Genomic DNA, 17,838 nt, shown 5'->3' with positions numbered 1-17,838 from the left:
CAGGCACGCGTGAGCTATTTATGAAGATTTTAAGTTTTAATTGTTTTTCTGAAGCGTTCATGACTCTGTATGTATAATATTTACAGATGTTTTGTATAATTGAGCGGTTTGGGTTTTTTTTGTTTTTGCTTTTTAAATCACGTTTGTCTTTTGTTAAACAAATTCCGTCATTGACTTATTTCGATTTATTTTTTTATTTTTTTTTATGCCAGTGAAATAAAACATGATTTTTTTTTTTTATTTTTTTAAATTTTTTTTTTTGGTAGTAGGGGCTCTTTGGACCCCTTCAGCGATCTCGGGGGTCAGTGGACCCGCTCCGGGAGCCTCTGACTTCGCTTGCTCCCCGGTGCCAGACATTCCTGTACAGCAGCCAGAGCAAGCGGGACTCCTCCCCTCCACTCAGAAACCCGGAGCACGTAGCAACAAACTGAGCCAATGTGCTCCACTGCGATCCGTCCTACCGACTGCGGTGCCTGGCAACAGAAAAAGACGTGATGACGTCCTCTCCAGATTGCGTATTATGGGATGTACGGAATTAAACAACCCGGAGAGGACGAGGGGAAGCCAAAAATAATAAAAGAGACAGAAATAAAGGAGGTGTGAATCATGGAGCTCTCGGCAGTTGGTGAGAGCGTCTTCGCAGCTGAGTCCATCATTAAACGGCGAATCAGACGGGTATTCGCTGCTTCTTTTTTTTTTTTCCACCCACAGGCTGTGTCTTCCACACCTATTACGCAAACATGTGTTTGTGCATGGCCGATAGGCAAACCTCTGATAACCCGAATCTTTCACGGATCTGTTTTTGCAGGGTCGTTGGGAATACCTCGTAAAATGGAAGGGCTGGTCTCAGAAGTGAGTATAATAACCGAGGCAGTGAAGGACAGCGCTCCATCCTGGCTGCTCGTACAACTGCACCACCTCAGAGTCTCTCGTTACGCAGCTTGTGGATGTTTTTTTTTTTTTTTTTTTTTTTGGTATCCCTTTCATGTGCTCTGTGTACGGCCGTGCAGTCCGTTGTGTGTCCGGTGTCTTGTGCGCACCACTCCGATGTTGAAAACGTGTGCGCCTCAGCCCGGTGGGCTGTTTTGTCAGTCCACACTAGCTTTAGCAAGGGCTGGGTTCACCATGCGCCACTGTCCGCTACGTCATCTGCAATTGCAGCTTCGCGCAGCAAGATTGCTTTGATATAAAAAAAAAAAAAAAAAAAAAAAAAGAAAGAAAGAAAGAAAGAAAGAAAGAAAGAAAGAAAAAAAAAAAAGTATTACCGCGTGTGAGCACGCGTTCACGCGTGATCTGCTCAACCTATGGTGCCAAACAGCTGTCCTCTCGGTTGTTGTGACACAGGTATAGCACTTGGGAGCCGGAGGAGAACATTCTGGATGCACGCCTCTTCGCCGCCTTCGAGGAGAGGTGAGGGTTTGACAGCGCAGCGGTAGGCCTTCTCTGCCAAAAAGGAGAAGACACTCTGCATCACAAAATGTCCTTTTAAACAAGTTATTTGGTCGAAATTTTAGTCTTTAAATTGTTTGGATTCTTAATTGAACTTATTTCTTCTTCTTCTTCTAAAAAAAAAATCTATTCAAAACGTGTTCAGTGTCGCCTCGTTGTCTTTGGCCCTGAACACGGAAAATGTGATTTTCCGATTTAATTAAAGACTTAATAAGAAATAATTAAGCTTCGGGTTGTGATGATTCTTTTCATTCTTTTTATTCATCAGGGAGCGAGAAAGGGAGCTGTTTGGACCGAAGAAGAGGGGACCCAAACCAGAGACATTTCTCTTGAAGGTGGGTGAATCTTTTGATTCTCGTTTCTCGGGTTTCTCTTTTTTATTTTCTTGTTTTTCTGAGACGTGCAAGAAATGGTCCAGAACGTGAATCATTTCAGTGATTTGGCAGCTACGGTCTCATACATTTTGAAACCGTTGTACTGTGGTTCAGTTTCACTCAAAACAAGTGGAATGACAACTGTAACCAATAGGAACATTTGTCATTTACCTCTTTGATTCTCATGAGGTAAAGTTGAGCACAGGGCTTGAACATTTTAAGAATCCATAACACGTAGGATAAATGATTACGTATCAGACTTATTTACCTCTTCATATAGCCTTGAAGTCTTTAGAAAAGAAAGCCACTCTATCACGAGGCCTTTGAACACCCCTTTAAACCAAACAAGTGCTTCTCTTCAACCTCTACATTTCCTCAAGAAACGCCTAATTTTCATCTCCGGGGAAACCTCCCCTCTTAAGCATGATTTGCTTTGTCCTCAGGCCAAAGCCAAAGCCAAAGAAAAGACGTATGAATTTAGAAGAGATGCTCCCAGAGGGATCCAGGTTTCCTACCCCATCCCGGAGCCCGTCGTAACACCGAGGGCCCGGGAGGGTTTACGCACCGTGGTTCCCACAATCTTCCCACCGAGCGCGGTCAACAGAGGGGAGAGCGTCCACGTCCGACCACCGGAGCCGGAGAGGATGGCCCGACCGAGTCCACCGGCCGCTCTCACGGCCCAAGAACCCGCGCGGTGCCCCAAAAAGAGAGGGCGCAAACCGAAGGCGCTCTTGCATTACGAAAGAGAGGACGAGGGAAGGTCGGCAGAACCGGACGCCAAACGGAGCAGGGCGCCGGAGGAGCCGGAGTCGCACGGCGTGTCCAAGCTGTCCCGGCACCCGCATCGTCACGGAGAGACGTCAGAACACAGCCTCATCCAGCTGACCAAGAGGTTTCAGGAGAAGACCACGATAACGCCCAAACCCGGCAGCGAGCAGCAGAGACGCGCGGGATTGTCTTACGCCTGCGGGCTCGGTCCAGACGTCCGTAAAGGCGGTCAGCGGGAACACAGGACTAATTGCCTGAGCGGGATGTCCGTTCGGCAGCCCGGTAAGCCGAAGCACCCCGCGGAGCACCGGGGGCCTCGGGCGAAGGAGTGCCGTCCTCCGAGGGAGCGACCCGCCGTCGTCCTCACCTCACGGCCCGAGCCCATCCACGAATCACCCGCGCGACCAGACTCCTCCTGGGCCCCGTGTCTCACCAACCTGGACGCTGTGACCGTGACTGACGTCACCATGAACTTCCTGACCGTCACTATCAGAGAGAGCAGTACGGACAAAGGCTTTTTCACAGATAAGAGATGAGTATTTCACGTGTAGTTCAGAGGTCATTGTTGAACGAGCTACTAACACACAAGCCCACTGTAATACCAGCCTATATTTTTTTCTATGTAACGTGTACATATCTACAAATATTTAATACGCTGCTGAGAAAATAAAAAAAAAAAAAAAAAAAAATGAAAGTCACGTTGTAAGTTTAGGAGGCGGTGTCGTTGATCCTTTTGCTCCTATGTCGTGTTGAGATCGTCCAGACTGTTTTTGTCATCGTTTCCAGAAACTCTTCCAAGTGTGAACAACCTCATCCGATCACTGGCTTTGTGGAATTTACGCCGCAGTCTTCTGTGAGAACGTACTCTGACGGAGGGTCCCAAATAAAACAGGATCTATTATGGGGTTTCATTTATGACAAAGTGAGGATGAAATGTAACACAATTTTCACTTGTCTCTGCGCTCTTCTTCACTGCTGGTGTTGACCAGAAACGCCATGCGTAGAGAGGCTTCGGGGTAAGAGGTTGAAATAATTATATCCATTTTGTTTTTATTTACCAACAATAATTATTAGGCTTTTTAGAAAGCAGGATTATACCAGAAAAGAAAAGTTTCGGAAAGTGATCTGTATGAGAAACCTTCAGCATATTTGCAGGACCTTGCAAAAAAAAAAAAAAAAAAAAAAAAAGATTTTGTATGCATTTCTTTTTGCATCTCATTTAAGACTAGTCTAAGGCCTAATCCTTTTTATGCTTGATGGAACATTTCATTACATGTTTTTGTAGCCGTTGGAAACCTGCGGGAGACGGGCTTTACAAGTTTCTCTGCAGAACTCCCATTAAAAAAAAAAGTGGTCACAATTTCCTTCTGGAAGTTTTAATCTGCATTACTTATTCTACAACAATTAAAGGAACAGAAGGGCATCGTGCAGGAGAAAAACAAGAACGCTTCAAAAATGTTTATCATTTTTTTTTAAATAGACTATTTCATATTAACTATATTTTTTTTAGGGCAGCACTTTTGCCCACACATACACTTAAACTTTTTTTTTTTACTTGACAAAAAGTGAAATGTTTCCGTGACCCCTCCGCTTCATTTCAAGCACTTGAAGGACTGATCTCAACCTGAAGAGACACTGAAATGTATTTTACTTTTACAATAATTGGAATTAAAAGCAGGAATTTCAGTCGGTGGAATACATCTCATGAGAATTAAAACAGAACTTTGGAGCTTTAGTGAACCTAATAACAATATAAAACCAACATTTTCTTTTTGTTTCCTTACCAGCGCTATTATCTTCTTCATCGTCACCATCACTAACGCGCAGTGACTCCAAAAGGTCGCGTCAGGCCCTTAAAGCTGATAGCGAGTCTATAGCGCAGTTAGTTTTAACAGTTTTTTATATATTTTTTTTTATAATTATTACGCAACCAAAACGCACTAAATGAATGTAAAAGGATTACTTAATTGTCACTACTAAGCCATTTAGCTGTTTTACTATCAGAGTACAGAGCCCGCGGGCTGAACCGCAGAGTGCGACCCCGTGTCCTTTTGGCTGAAGGCGTGTTTAATAAAAACCCAGCAAATCAGAGACCCAGCAATAATTTAATTTCCCCTTTTTTTAATGCGTCAAACTGTGTTTTTAGAGGACACTTTAAGATCACAAAGAGACCATGATTTTTTCCACTTAATGACATGCATCACTTTGGTCCATTAGGCCTACTGTAGCTATATGAAGGATCCAGGCTCAATAAGAGGCCGTTTCTTTCAGGTACAAAGCCTCCATTCATTTCACTTTGCTTTGTCCCCCAGTGACACATGACCCAATCTGACCGTCCGGTAAAAGGACTCTGTTTAGTTGTTTTTTTTTTTAGCTCGCAAACGGTCATTTTAATTTGAAAGGAAGCTGTTTACAGACTAATGTCCATACGGGAAATAAAAGTGACGCACAATTTTCTAGAAACGTATTTAAAAAAAAAAGAAGAAGAAAAAAAAAAGAGACAAACAAATAGACTACTTTACAATTAGTGCCTCATACACTTAATCAAATTGTCAGTAATCAGTACTCGGTGCAATTCCAGTCTCGTGATGACAAATGTGATTAGATTTGCCCATATTTTCAGATGTTATGTCTCCAGCAGCTGAGAAAACATCTGGCCGGATTCTCCATATGAGTGCAATTTACTCAACGACATACGCATCCAAAACCTCCACCCTCTGATCGGCCCCACGGGGCCGTTATAATCTAACCGTGAGAGAGAGGCTGCCACCAGCCCTCAGAGGTCTGCACTGTTCCGCTCCACAGGGTTCACCTCCACAAGATGTCGCCACCAGCAAGACCTTGAAAAGGTGCCAAATTATTTTCCCGCACAAAGACCCTGCAGGTAAAAAATTAAGCCAAACTGCTCATCCTTAGAGGATTAATCATCGATGAAAGCCAGTGACGCATTGAGTCTTTGTACACACGCACCATAGTAAAGGTCGCCGAGTTACACATTGTGACCAACACCAAGTTGGGTTACTTCGGCACACGAGAGCCTGCAGCAGAATTTGCCTTCCAGATGTGAGGAGGCTGTGCGTTGCCATCGTACTGCCACTAGATGAAGCTCAAGAACCGAAACACTATTTTTACTCCTTCGTTTTTTTAAATTTTTTTTAAATTTTCATCTCATTTTAGAAATCATGTTCTTCTTAACGCAATCCGTGATATGACATGAGGCGTTTCCCACTTGATGATTTTTTTGTAATTTTAAAGAAAAACAAACAAACAATTTAAAGAAATTTAAACTGTAAGGGATGAAGAGCCGAGTATAGTTCAATGATTCCAGTAAATGTTAAATAATAAACCCCGGTCGGTCTTTAGGAGGGAGTGAATTACTGAGCAGAAAAGGCGCACTGATGTCAACAGATGGCTGAATTCTTTCAACGTGATTTGTCTCTTTAGAGAGCAAAGACAAAGAACTGCAGAGGCCAGCAGTCCCCAACAACTGGATCAGCCCTAATTAGAGCCTGAGAGAGTGTGTGGAGTGTGTGTCTGCGTATGCGTGTGTGTGTGTGTGTGTGTGTGTCAGAGAGAGAGAGAGAGAGAGAGAGAGAGAGAGAGGCGTCTTTCCCTTTCAGAAGCATCAGTCACATTAAACCGAGCTGCAGCAGGACGCGTGTACTCTGGTTCTTCGCGGACAAGGTCATACTCTGTAGCTATGCTCTGCGTTCCGCTTCTTTTGGGATTCTCGCTCTTGTGTGTGCGAGATGTTGCCAAATGTGATTCTCTGGGTGTGTTTTGTGGCTCTTCGGTTTCACCACTGCGCCGCTGATCTGTGCAGCTGGACCGGAGGGTAAGAAGCTTTTCTCATTTCAGCATCGTCTAGGCAACTTTTCGACAGGTAAATTATTGATTTAAAAGTGGTATTTTTGAGGGGTTTAAAGCTGTGACTATAACGGATGTAAATGTTTAATGAATTCATTTCAGCCTACACGCTTTATAGACCAATTAAAAAATTATATTAAATAGGTTACAGGTTGTACCTTTGTACTCGCTTCTTTTTAAATATATATATATATATATATATATATAAAAAAGAAGTGCAGATAATTTAGACGTAAATCGAGTCATTAGGGCCCGAGCACCTAATGGTGCGATAGCCCTTATGACGATTTAAAGAATTCAAGGAATTCTTGTTCCCTATTATTCTCGTTCCTTAAGCTTAATCGCCTTTTTGGAGGCTTTAACATACGAAAAAATGTCTCCTCGGGGATTAATAAAGTAACTCCCTAACCTAACCTAACCTACTTAAAAACTCATGACACTTTGAACCCGCGTCAGTCATAGCGAAAATTGACTTACAGTAGTGGTTTAGAGACTGGGCGTGGCCAAATGGCTCACTAGCGCCCCCTAAACTGCAGGTACGGCACCTAGTTTCACCTTCATGCATGAAATTCGGTGGTCATTTAGATCATACCTACATCTAAAAAAAAAAAAGTCTCCTGGCACTAAGACTTAACCCTCCTGTTGTCCTCGGGTCAAAATGACCCGCGGCTGTGTTCAACCAAGTTCTATTTTATTTTCATATTTTTTGGGATCATTGGTGACAAGGAGGCTGTGAGGGTTTCTTTAAAGAATGATGACCAATGATCTCAAAAAAATATAAAAATATAGAAATAAAATAGAACTTGGTTGAACACAGCTGCGGGTCATTTTGACCCGAGGACAACAGGAGGGTTAAACGTAACATGAAGTCCGCCATTTTTAATTTAGTCGCCATTTTTGGCGATTCGCACGTCACACTTTTATTTCATATTTGTGACGACATGCTATAGTATAACTTTTTTTTTAATCATATTTCGGACGCCCCCTATCGAGTACTTCCTGACTGTGAGATGACAACGCTAACAACTGCAAAATTGTGCTGCCTTTCAATTCCCGCCTGGGACATTCTATGTGGAATTTGCATGTTCCTGCATAAGTAAAAACCTAAAAGTAAAATACGGATGACTAACTTATGCATGTAGTCCATGATGTAAAATAAATATCACGTATGTAGTCGTAAACATGACAAAGTCACACTACAAGCAAGAACATGCAATCCTCCACAGACAGAGTTCCAAGCCCCTTATCGAACCGAGTACTTCCTGATCGTGAGATGACAATGCTGTCTTGGAACTGCACCATTTTGCTGCCTTTATTGCATGTTTGTCTGACTTATATAACTTTTAAATATATTATTGAAGACAGCATGGTGGTGTAGTGGTTAGCGTTGCTGACTCCCAGTCAGAAGGTTCCAGGTTTGATTCTTGCCCTTGATGTGGCTTTTCATCTTAGATGTTAATGTCATCCTTTCCAGGGCGAGTCGCGAACCTGGAATTTTCTGACTGGGAGGCAACAACTCTAACCACTGCACCATTGAGCGCTCTTCCACAACATGTTTAAAAGTCATATAAGTCAGACAAACATGCAATAAAGGCAGCAAAATGGTGCAGTTCCAAGCCAGCGTTGTCATCTCATAATCAGGAGGTTCTGGGTTTGATAGGGGGCCTGGAACTTTGTGTGTGGAGGATTGCATGTTCCTGCTTGAATGTAATGTTTCACATTATGGACTACATGCATAAGTTAGTCATCCATATTATGGACGACAACCTTTACTTTTAGGTTATTAGTTTTGTAGGAACATGCAAATTCTACATAGACAGCCCCAGGCGGGAATCGAACACTGTACCTTTAGACTGCGAGACGACAACACTGACAACTGCACAACTATGCTGGCTTCCATAACTTGAACGAAAGTCAAAATTATAGCATGTCGTCAGAAATAGCACAAAAAAGTCATACTTCTTTAATGTCGTCCAAAATGTGCTAAAAAAAAAAGTCATACATGGCATGTTGTCCAAAGTATGACTTTTTTTCACATTTGGTATGACATCAAAATCATTACAGTTCTCCTCCTCTCATCTCCTTACTAAAACAAACTGTGCACTGGAGCAAACCAGAACCAGCAGAAATACCATAAGTGGCAGGGTTTGCGGAAAACGTGGCCTTCACAATAAAACTTTCTAATTAAATGTTCTTAACCAATGGAAGTGATTACATATTACTGTATGCTACAGAAAATGTATACATATGTCAAGTTGTAAGAGACTGCACTTTGTTTTTGTGAATAAAGTAGGCCTGTGTGTTGAATTAACTCGAATTAAACATCATCTAAAGCTCTTATTTTGACAGCTGATGTAGTCTTATTCTATTTTAACAGTCCCAGACTAGGTGCATTCAACTTTATGTGGCACAGGGCTGACTTAAAGTGATGCATTTTGGACTTACAACATTGCATGATGTGTGTGAATAGACCCATTAGAATGCTTTAAATGGACCAATCAGACAGCAGGATAGAATAGACAAATTTAAATGCTAATTTAAATAGATCAATCAGATAGCATAATAGAATAGACCAATAGGAAAGCATGATAGAATGGACCAATTAGAATGCTAGTTAAAATAGACCAATCAGATAGTAGGGTAGAATAGACCCATCAGAATGCTAGTTTAAATAGACCAATCAGACAGAAGGATAGAATAGACCAATTAGATAGCAGGATATAATAGACCAGTAGGAAAGAAAGGTAGAATACACCAACTGTATTTTACACATCTAGACCACATTGGTCCTGGTCCAGATCTAAAACTACTGTACATGGACGGGTCGAACCTGGACTAGATTATCATAAACTGTGTAGCTCAGAGCTCAAAATCATTAACCTTAACCTGCCCCTTAAACACAGAATTGAAAGCTAGGAATGAGAAACTGACTTCTTTCCTTGATTTTTTTACGATTACCGCCTGGACACATTCGTTTTTAATGGTTGTAACCCATACTGTCATAGAAGCATCGCAAATTCAAATAGTAACATCTAAAAATATCCATAACACTACAGCCTCAACCACAGCACAGCAGCAGTTAAAGTCCAAACAACAACTAATATAACCCCAGCTTCACCGGCAGCAGACAGAGTAGCTGAAGCTCTGTTCTGAGACTAGAAGCTGAATACTGTCAGGGATAGGCCTTTTAACATGAATGAGAACTAAATGTTTTAACTTGTCACATCCTCTTTAATTCCAGGAGTATCTGAGTTTACATCAAATTACATCGAAATTTTTGAGAAAATCCACCAAAAAAATCAAGCATTTTTTTACATAACAATAAAAAAAACAAAAAATCCTCGCAATCCTGGAGAGATTGATTAGTAACGATACTATCCATGTCATAATTCAAATTTCCGAAATCATCATTTATCTCGTTGGGTCCAGCGGTTTTGCAGCTGGCCTGGACTCCAGGATTGTGCTCCAGGTGCGGCTCCGGTGCACAGAGGGCTCGGTGAGGTGGGTCTACCCGGGTCAGGCCCTCAGGGTGGTACTGGAGCCAAACCTGTCCTCCTCCCAGCGCACCACCGCCTGCATCAAACCATCTCCCTCCTTCGGTGGAGCCAGCGTCTTCATTGAACGAGCCGGGCGGCTGGAGCTGCTGGTGACGGGGGACGGGCGTCCCGAGCAGCAGAAGCTATTCTGTTTCCGGGTAGATGGACCGCACAGGCCCGCGATCTACATCCAGGCGAGCCCACAGATTGACGGACACTGGAGCAGACGCACGATGGGCTTCAGATATGAACTGCTGGGCAACAGCAGTGCTGCACCCAACCATGGCCACGGCGGCCTGCAGAGTGAGCAAACTCTTTTTGGTACATCAATCACCACTTGTCAGCTAAATATATGGTGGAGTAAAAAACACTTTTACTACTGCACCACATTTCAAAGTTGTACAGTATAAAGCAGCGTAAAATGCGAATAGCTTCTAAATCAAGCGTAATACATTTGTAAGTGCAGCACTTGTTTCTTTCCATGACTCGCTACAAGCTTTAACAAGACCAACTTTTGGACTTTTAGGTCTCGAAAAATCGCTTTGACTCATTGGATGATATAACCTCTTTGTTCTTATGATTTACAATTGATCTACAAGCTTTAGTAAATCATTTATCAACCATTAATAAATATATTAGTAACAAATTATACAAACGGGGTGTTTGATCAGAAAATGTCACCAAAAAGTTTAAAAGCCATGTGTTGCAAAAACTGTTCTTTTTGCAGGCAGTTCAAACTGCTGATTCAGCGATGTGTTATAAAGACTTGCTGACCACTAAAAATCTTTAAAAAGTGGAGGTTATTTTATTACGGACTCCTGTCTTGCTGACTGGAGCATGCAGCTGCTGGTCAGTCTTGTGTTTTGTCTGGTTGTCTGGTCTCCATCAGCAGACAAAGCAGAGGGGACGGAGCAGATCACAGGGTGGCTGGAGGGCACCAGGCCAAGGGGCCTGAATTGAGACTGCAAATACTTCGCAGATTCCACAAATGCCTTATCATTGTGCGTGTCTGTTTATTAGGATTTATCCATGTGTGCGGGCCTCTCCCAATGTGATGATGTCATTATGTGTCCATAATAGACAGCTGCTGGTTTATCTTTTCTGCATTGGCAGTCTGGTAAAGTATTTGACTCCTGCAATGTCCCGCGTTGGCACTGGGTCATTCAATTAGGTAGATACAATACGAGTCAAACACGGGGTCAAGACTAGTCCGGGTTTTGGTCTGTAGGCGGTGTGGTGGATAGAACACTTAAAAGGAGCACAAACACAGGGGCAGCATTCCTTCATCTCACCCCCGGTTCCTTCAGTCTGTGTTGTGAGGAGAGATGAACTGCGCTGGTATGCGCATGGGTCAGACTTTAGGTGAGTGAAGTGGTGGGGAGGAAGAGTGTCAGTCACTGTCAGCCATACTTTGCATCATGCACGGTTTGAGAGCGATAGTTAACTATTGAGGACATGATTGATGCAGAAAAGTGGGTTAGGTAAAAAAAAACAAAAAACATCAGATTAGAGATATGAATCAGGATTTCATCTCTAATAATAAACTACATGGAAAACAACAACTTCCTAATTTTCTGTTCTGATTTTCTCCACAGATTCATGCCGACCCTGCAATGACACTGAACTTCTCATGGCCATCTGCAACAGTGACTTTGGTGGGTATATATAATTTAACTCTACAACAGGGCTATTAAAACTCAATAGCAAGAGGGCCGGATAGGAAGATCACAGGGGGCTAGAGGACCCCCAAACAGGCATCTTCCTGCAATAGAAAATTACAAACAGGCAGAGATTGAATAGCCCTGCTCTACAAGCTACTACCATATTAATCATATTCTTTCTGACTTTTGCGAAGCTCCCGCTGCTGCTACAGTACTTAAATATTAATGAGTCACAAACAAACTGATTTTTCAGCAGCTCAGTGTAGAGGAATTCAAACAAATGTCAAAGATCTGCTTAATGGTTGGGACCTGTTGTTTTGACTTGTTGACAGCAGCAGAGCAGAAGCTTTTAAGTTTGATACCAGCGCTTTCGTGTCAAAGGCCATTTTAAGAGGGAATGCAGATGAACAGCATATAAATGGCACGAGAGAGAAAAGTAAAGGACATGTTGGAAAAGTTCAAAGATTTCATGAGAATTTCTCAACAAAACAGTTTTCATGTGATTTTCTTAATGCTTAGTGTACAGATGTGTTTCTGCTTCCTTGTTCTTTCAGTGGTTCGAGGCTACATCAAGAACGTGTCCCACAACTCTAAACGTCAGACATCATTGGTGGAGGTGTCGGCAGGGAGGGTGTACTGGCAGCGCAGTGGAGTGTTTGAACAACAAGTGGGTCCACCTCGGTCATCTCTGTCCTGGTCGGGACACATCCACACACTCCTGCAGTGCCATGTGAAGCCTGGGGATGGGGAGTTCCTCTTCACAGGCTCGGAGCACTTCGGGGAAGCCTGGTTAGGGTGTGCCCCGCGGTACAAAAACTTCCTGTCTGTCTACCACGACGCCCGGACGGCTCGTCGGAACTCCTGCGACTTCCCTTTGGACTGAGGGCGTGTTTCGGTCTGGCAGTAATGAGCTCAACAGGCAGCAACTGTGGGATCTCTGTAATGCTGTCATGTGCCAGCGAGGGGTGGCATCCACCGCCACCAGCAGGGGCGAAGGGACTGAAAATGCTGGTGGTGAAAAACAGGTTTGGAGGAGCAGAGCGGGGGCAAACAGCAGGGCCTCCTGCACTGAGGCTCAGAGAGGGCCAGCCTTTGTCTCTCTCCCATCACTGCCCTCGCTCCTGGGAGACTAGGGAGGGGTTGGGTTGCTGCTCTCTTTTTGTGCCTCTCCCTGCATCGACTGTTGTTCACTTTGCTGGCTCTGTGTGACAATTGCCCTCTGAACTGAGGTGGGAGGGAAGACTGAAGCACAGCCATTTATTATCACCACTTTGTCTTGGTGAATAGACTAGAAAATAGAAAATTTCAAAAATATTAGGTTTGTATAATTTGTATGTGTTGCAAACTGTACGAGGCATTTGAACTCTACTTCTTTGTTTCCAATTCAGTATTAAAATGCTTATAATTCAAAATAATTTGTTGGACATACTGAAAAGTCCACTGTAGTGATCACATTTATTGCCACTGGAAAATGTGGCTGCATGAAATCTTTTAGTAACAGACTTTTTGGTAAAAACATAGCTTAGCTTTGATTGGACAAAATAAATCAAATAGTCTACATGTCTCTCTTGCGCTCTTTCATCAGCTTGACTCAATATTTTAACCCTCTCAGCTAAACAAGAAGAAGGTAACATGTACAAGGCAAACTTCTAGTCCATTTTGATGTCCTCATTTGTCTTTTCTTTTGCTTGCCCTAATAAACTCCAAACAAACTCCAAAGATGTGGTTTGAGGAATCGGATTTCTTCACAAATTTACTGTTCATAATATGTTCAAATACTGTTATATAAATGTTTTGTATTTTCTATTTTGTGGTCAGTTCATAGCTGTGTGATATTGAACTGATTAGAACTGAACTGATCTGAATGAACACTGAATAAAACGAATATGATCTTGGCCCCTTTAAGACTCTGTCCTCTTTTTGATCGGTGGCTTTGTCATGGCTTAAATGAATTCACGCCCCCGTTTCTCGTCATATGCATCATAATCTCTGGTTTTCGAGGAGAAAGGGATTTAATGCTGAAGAGTTCTACAAGCATACTTCGTCCTTGTTCATCACATCTTTTCCTCAGTAATCAGACTCTTATGATGATAAAACAGCCCTTCCACAAAATGAAAATCCGAATTTCCTTAGATGGAAACAGCTCTGAGCAAACTGAATCACTTGTGAGTTGTGTGGCCTCTGCATCACGGCCCAAGAAGATGAATGGACAGATGCCAGGCCCCTAAAGCCCGGGGATCCTCCCCCTCAGCCCCTACCAAGAGAAGGGAACAATTAATTGACTTTTAAAGCAACTGCTTTCTGAGCCCTTTCCACACTTCTCCTTGGCTGAGCAGGGCTCACAAATTGGTGTGTTGAACTTTTTATGAGGACTAAATAGCTGCCAATGAAAGTGTAAATGACTGTGTGGTGAATGGGGCTCACACAATGGCCCCGCAGTGACAAGGCCTCTGGCAGACATAATGACCATTGTCACGGCTGCTGTCATCTAGAAACCATCAGGGCTCATGAATCCAAGACGCCAGAGGAGGGCAGATTTTTACTCTTAACTCCATCCACAAATTCTTTTCTCGTATTTCTGCTGTTTCACATCATAGTTCGCATTTCTTTTAATCACTACTGTTGGATCTGCTTCAGATAAAACATGTTTTCAGACAAGCAACTTAGATTTAACGTGTGCTCAGACTCAAAAAATGTATCCGTGACACAATGAGGATACATTTTGTTGATCTTATGTGTATTTTTAGCCACAAATAATTATTCTTCTGCTGGCACAGTTTTAGACCAATGGAAAAAGTACGAAAATATTTTTTCAAATAAAAAGCATTTCCTGCCAGTGTATGAAACACATGGTTAAAGGTTATAAAAAATGTAGTATTTTGAAAATCGTTGCTAAAAAAAAAAAAAAAATTCAAGCAGTCCACAAATGTTTCTCCAGCTTGAACTCTCCTCCCTCAACATTGTCCCAGGGGGCCACCATGTCAAATTTCCAAGCAAAATATATAGTCTCTCTGCAGGCTTTGAGAACACACAATCCTCATCTCTGGCTATTTCAACAGGCTCTCATGGGGATCCAGCGCTAGGAGGGCTCGGCCCCGAGCTGCTGCATGGTGCACCGGCAGGAGTCCACCCAGACTGGGGGGTAATTGGTTTATCCCACCGCCTGGCCTGCTTTCCCATGTGGGCCACTGCTGCGGGGAGGCCCAGGGGTACAATATGGAAACAGCATGATACCCTCCAGTGTTGAGCAGGCATTCACTGCTCCTGCTATAGAGACCAGGGACAGCGGAGCTGGAGCACAAAGCTGAGGCAGAGATGTCTCCTGGTTTTGAAAAGGTTGCCATTTGGTCTCCTTTTAAAAGTGGGCAGCATTTGTGGTTGCAAATGTGAAGTAATTGAATTTTGACTAAAGCCTTTAAAAAAAAAAAAGAAGAAAAAAAAAAAGAAGAAAAATATTCCTCTCAATTCTAAAGGTGGGGTGTTTGAGAGCTTTTCTAAAGGTCTACTTGTAATTGTCATCAGTCCTGCACCTGCCTGAACATTAGATTTGTATAATGTCCTTGTTGTTTTAAATGACACACAGAATCAAGGTATTACAATGACATGAGAAGAATGTATTCCTCTGAATGAGAAAGTGAAAAGTTCAACATACAAATCAATGCCTGATCTCCAGACAAACAACTTGTCCTACTTTTAGATTTCTTTCCTCGTTTGGACAGAGAGACGAGTTAACTCAGTTTAGTAATCACCTAAGACTCTGTTTGACTTTAACTTTAGTGACAGTACCAGTATGATATTGAATTAACCTGTAAGCTTTCAGCATAATTTTGTATTTTAAGTTTTGTTTTATATTCATCAAACTGCAACATTTGCAGAGAATTAAAAAAAAAAAACAAGTTACACAGAATATGGCGACAAAAAAAACAAGAATCTTTGATTGTATAAAAACTAGAATTTTATTGTATTTAACAAAATCTAATCGCACATGAAAATATTGTGGTGGCATTAAAGAAGGAAGATATTACTTAAGGAGATGCAGACACTGTGATTTATGATGTACTTGTAATCTTATGTCAAAATGAGTCGAATCTTTCTGTCTCCAAGAAGAAATCTAAAAAAAAACAACAGGTTAGTGTTTTCAGTCAGTAATGAATCTTTAATATGTATACATTCAATCAATACTTCGATTACTGCATTCGTATTGTAAATTTAGATGTTACACTCACCGAACCAATGAAGCTGCTATTAAAGCTCCTATAATGGGCCCGACCCAGCAGACCCAGTGATAAATCCAGTAGTTGCTCACTAAAGCTGGACCGAAGGCTCTGGCTGGGTTCAGGCAAGCGCCCGATATACCCCCTCTGATAAAACAGGATGTTTCCATTATTAGTGAAGAAAATGATGCTATAAATGTGAAAAGAAATAATCTTTTATAGTTTTCAGGAGGGAATCTGCTACAGATAAACAACATCCAATGATCCTATCCGAGATCAAATTGGAAATGTGATGAACGATTTTAAAACATACATTTGAACAAACATGTAAAATGCCATGAATGCATCTACAGTAAATTATGTCATCCAAATAAAGAATTTTACACAAAAATGTCCCTCATACCAAAAACCGTTGCACTTCATTGTAAAAATGACTCACCCAGCGAGGATGATGCTGATAACAGTGCAGCCCACCATAAAAGGCACCATGGGGTTTCTGGTCTTGGGGTTCAGAGCTCCCAGCAGCACCACCATGGTGACCAGGCACGTCATGGCGATCTCTCCAAACACAGCGCGTCCTATTTGACTGTCTGACTGCAGCAGATCAAACGCAGCACCATGGACCTTTGCGTAGTTTTCACTGGAGGTCATCAACTGTTGGCAGCAGTCACGCATATAAATCAGCTGGGAAGAGGGGTAACTTATGTACAAAGATGACAGACAAAGATTTGTTTAAAAAAAAAATAAAAAAATAACACACAAATGTGACAGGTTCACCTTTGCCATAGCAGCTCCGAGCACCCCTCCAACCAGCTGACATGCCAGATACGGAGCCACCATATTCAGCTCCATGCCTCCACACAGATAGATGGCCAGGGTGAATGCAGGGTTGAAATGGGAGCCGCTGAGGAGGCAAAAAAATAAAAAATAAAAAAAAATAGAGAAAACTTAAAACAATATTGTCTCCAAACTTGAAACTTTTATAACAGTGATACAAAATTCACAGATCTGGGACTTTATTCACAGCCCAGGAGTAGTTTAACCAACTGAATCCTATAATTAGTCATGAGTGATTTATTTACTATAACCCTGGCTATAAAAGGGTTTATATTATGTGGCACTGGTTAGTAACATTGCCCGAAAAAGACTTTATTTGTACATCCAACAAACAGGAGAAAATTCTACTCATGGCAGATAAAACTGTGCATATTTCATTTTTCAAAAGGACATTAAAGATGATCCTCACCTGATTTCAGCCATGCAAGCCACAATGACAGCCACAGCCAGGCCGTGCACCAGAGCGGGCTGAAGCCTCCCCGCTGACTCATTCTCTATGACCGACACGCACCCGATGAACACAAAGAAGGTAGTTCCCACCAACTCGCCCAGACAGGGCTGATATAACCTCTCAAATTTGTTTGGAGGTCTGGCTGGAAGCTGCTTAGACTCTGAAGTCATCAGAGTGACCCCAGCCTCAGTCATCTCCATCTTCTCATCAGCCATGATGAGTCTTCAGTGACACTGACTGCGCTCACAAATATCTCCATGACGGTGAATCTCATCTGCAGCGGTGTGCAGGGTTAAAGTCTGCTCCTCTGACCACTCATGGACTCCTTTTTCTCATTAATCAAAGACATCACCGCATGCCTTCTCACGACAGGAGGGCACTCGGTAAATATTTCATGTGTTCGCAGAAAAAGTTTGAAACTAGTTCAAAGATCAGCAAGTTTTAGTCAATGATTGAGATAAGGTACTGCGAGGTTACATTAACATGTTTTCATAAGCTACCTTTCCATGACACAGAGCAGGGTCCACGGCACCGAATATGAAGGCTACTTGTTAGTTATAAGAACAGAAAACAGCAAATTTAGTAACTTAAAAACAGCCTGGCGAAGGATACATACGAGAATGGTTGCTAAATGTTTACCTCAGATTACTAAAGTTAAAATGCATAATTTCATGATACAGC

At 42.3% G+C, this 17,838-nt stretch overlaps 3 protein-coding genes across 4 annotated transcripts; 2 read left to right on the top strand and 1 right to left on the bottom strand.

The window, feature by feature from the left end:
• The first annotated feature begins 457 nt into the window (after nucleotides 1–457).
• Nucleotides 458–4,141, top strand: cbx8a (chromobox homolog 8a (Pc class homolog, Drosophila)). 2 transcript variants are annotated; one of them, XM_069143742.1, is made up of 5 exons: nucleotides 459–675; nucleotides 809–852; nucleotides 1,345–1,410; nucleotides 1,718–1,784; nucleotides 2,267–4,139. In XM_069143742.1, the coding sequence occupies exons 1-5, from the start codon at nucleotides 607–609 to the stop codon at nucleotides 3,125–3,127; spliced, it is 1,107 nt and encodes a 368-aa protein (XP_068999843.1). In that variant the 5' UTR covers nucleotides 459–606; the 3' UTR covers nucleotides 3,128–4,139. The 2 variants fall into 2 exon arrangements, with proteins under 2 accessions (XP_068999844.1, XP_068999843.1); XM_069143743.1 differs by lacking the exon at nucleotides 1,345–1,410 and having other exon boundaries at nucleotides 458–675; nucleotides 2,267–4,141.
• A 2,190-nt stretch (nucleotides 4,142–6,331) lies between these two features.
• Nucleotides 6,332–13,550, top strand: LOC138194745 (meteorin-like protein). Its single transcript, XM_069143704.1, has 4 exons — nucleotides 6,332–6,426; nucleotides 9,888–10,297; nucleotides 11,590–11,649; nucleotides 12,210–13,550. Exons 1-4 carry the CDS (start codon nucleotides 6,341–6,343, stop codon nucleotides 12,536–12,538), a joined length of 885 nt encoding a protein of 294 aa, XP_068999805.1. The 5' UTR covers nucleotides 6,332–6,340; the 3' UTR covers nucleotides 12,539–13,550.
• Nucleotides 13,551–15,715: 2,165 nt separating this feature from the next.
• Nucleotides 15,716–17,372, bottom strand: aqp8b (aquaporin 8b). Its single transcript, XM_069143701.1, has 5 exons — nucleotides 17,116–17,372; nucleotides 16,647–16,773; nucleotides 16,309–16,523; nucleotides 15,882–16,016; nucleotides 15,716–15,766 (listed from the first exon to the last, which is right to left on the bottom strand). The coding sequence occupies exons 1-5, from the start codon at nucleotides 17,370–17,372 to the stop codon at nucleotides 15,724–15,726; spliced, it is 777 nt and encodes a 258-aa protein (XP_068999802.1). The 3' UTR covers nucleotides 15,716–15,723.
• Between the last annotated feature and the right edge of the window lie 466 nt (nucleotides 17,373–17,838).

This window comes from Embiotoca jacksoni, unplaced genomic scaffold (genome assembly GCF_022577435.1).
Source record: "Embiotoca jacksoni isolate LCO1_2020_lvr unplaced genomic scaffold, fEmbJac1.0.p SCAF_113, whole genome shotgun sequence".
NCBI lineage: Eukaryota > Metazoa > Chordata > Actinopteri > Embiotocidae > Embiotoca > Embiotoca jacksoni.
The sequence above is the reverse complement of the archived record's forward strand: the minus strand, read 5'-3'. Positions and strand labels throughout refer to the sequence as shown.

What these genes read in the sequence shown, in the direction of transcription:
- cbx8a (XM_069143742.1), top strand. Translation starts at nt 607, where the DNA reads ATGGAGCTCTCGGCAGTTGGTGAGAGCGTCTTCGCAGCTGAGTCCATC. An exon ending in TTAAACGGCGAATCAGACGG is followed by an intron (nt 676 to 808) that starts GTATTCGCTGCT and finishes CTGTTTTTGCAG; the next exon opens with GGTCGTTGGGAATACCTCGT. An exon ending in CAGAGACATTTCTCTTGAAG is followed by an intron (nt 1,785 to 2,266) that starts GTGGGTGAATCT and finishes CTTTGTCCTCAG; the next exon opens with GCCAAAGCCAAAGCCAAAGA.
- LOC138194745 (XM_069143704.1), top strand. Translation starts at nt 6,341, where the DNA reads ATGTTGCCAAATGTGATTCTCTGGGTGTGTTTTGTGGCTCTTCGGTTT. An exon ending in CTGTGCAGCTGGACCGGAGG is followed by an intron (nt 6,427 to 9,887) that starts GTAAGAAGCTTT and finishes CGTTGGGTCCAG; the next exon opens with CGGTTTTGCAGCTGGCCTGG. An exon ending in CATCTGCAACAGTGACTTTG is followed by an intron (nt 11,650 to 12,209) that starts GTGGGTATATAT and finishes TTGTTCTTTCAG; the next exon opens with TGGTTCGAGGCTACATCAAG.
- aqp8b (XM_069143701.1), bottom strand. Translation starts at nt 17,372, where the DNA reads ATGGCTGATGAGAAGATGGAGATGACTGAGGCTGGGGTCACTCTGATG. An exon ending in GCTTGCATGGCTGAAATCAG is followed by an intron (nt 16,774 to 17,115) that starts GTGAGGATCATC and finishes TTGCCTCCTCAG; the next exon opens with CGGCTCCCATTTCAACCCTG. An exon ending in ATAGCAGCTTCATTGGTTCG is followed by an intron (nt 15,767 to 15,881) that starts GTGAGTGTAACA and finishes GTTTTTTTTTAG; the next exon opens with ATTTCTTCTTGGAGACAGAA.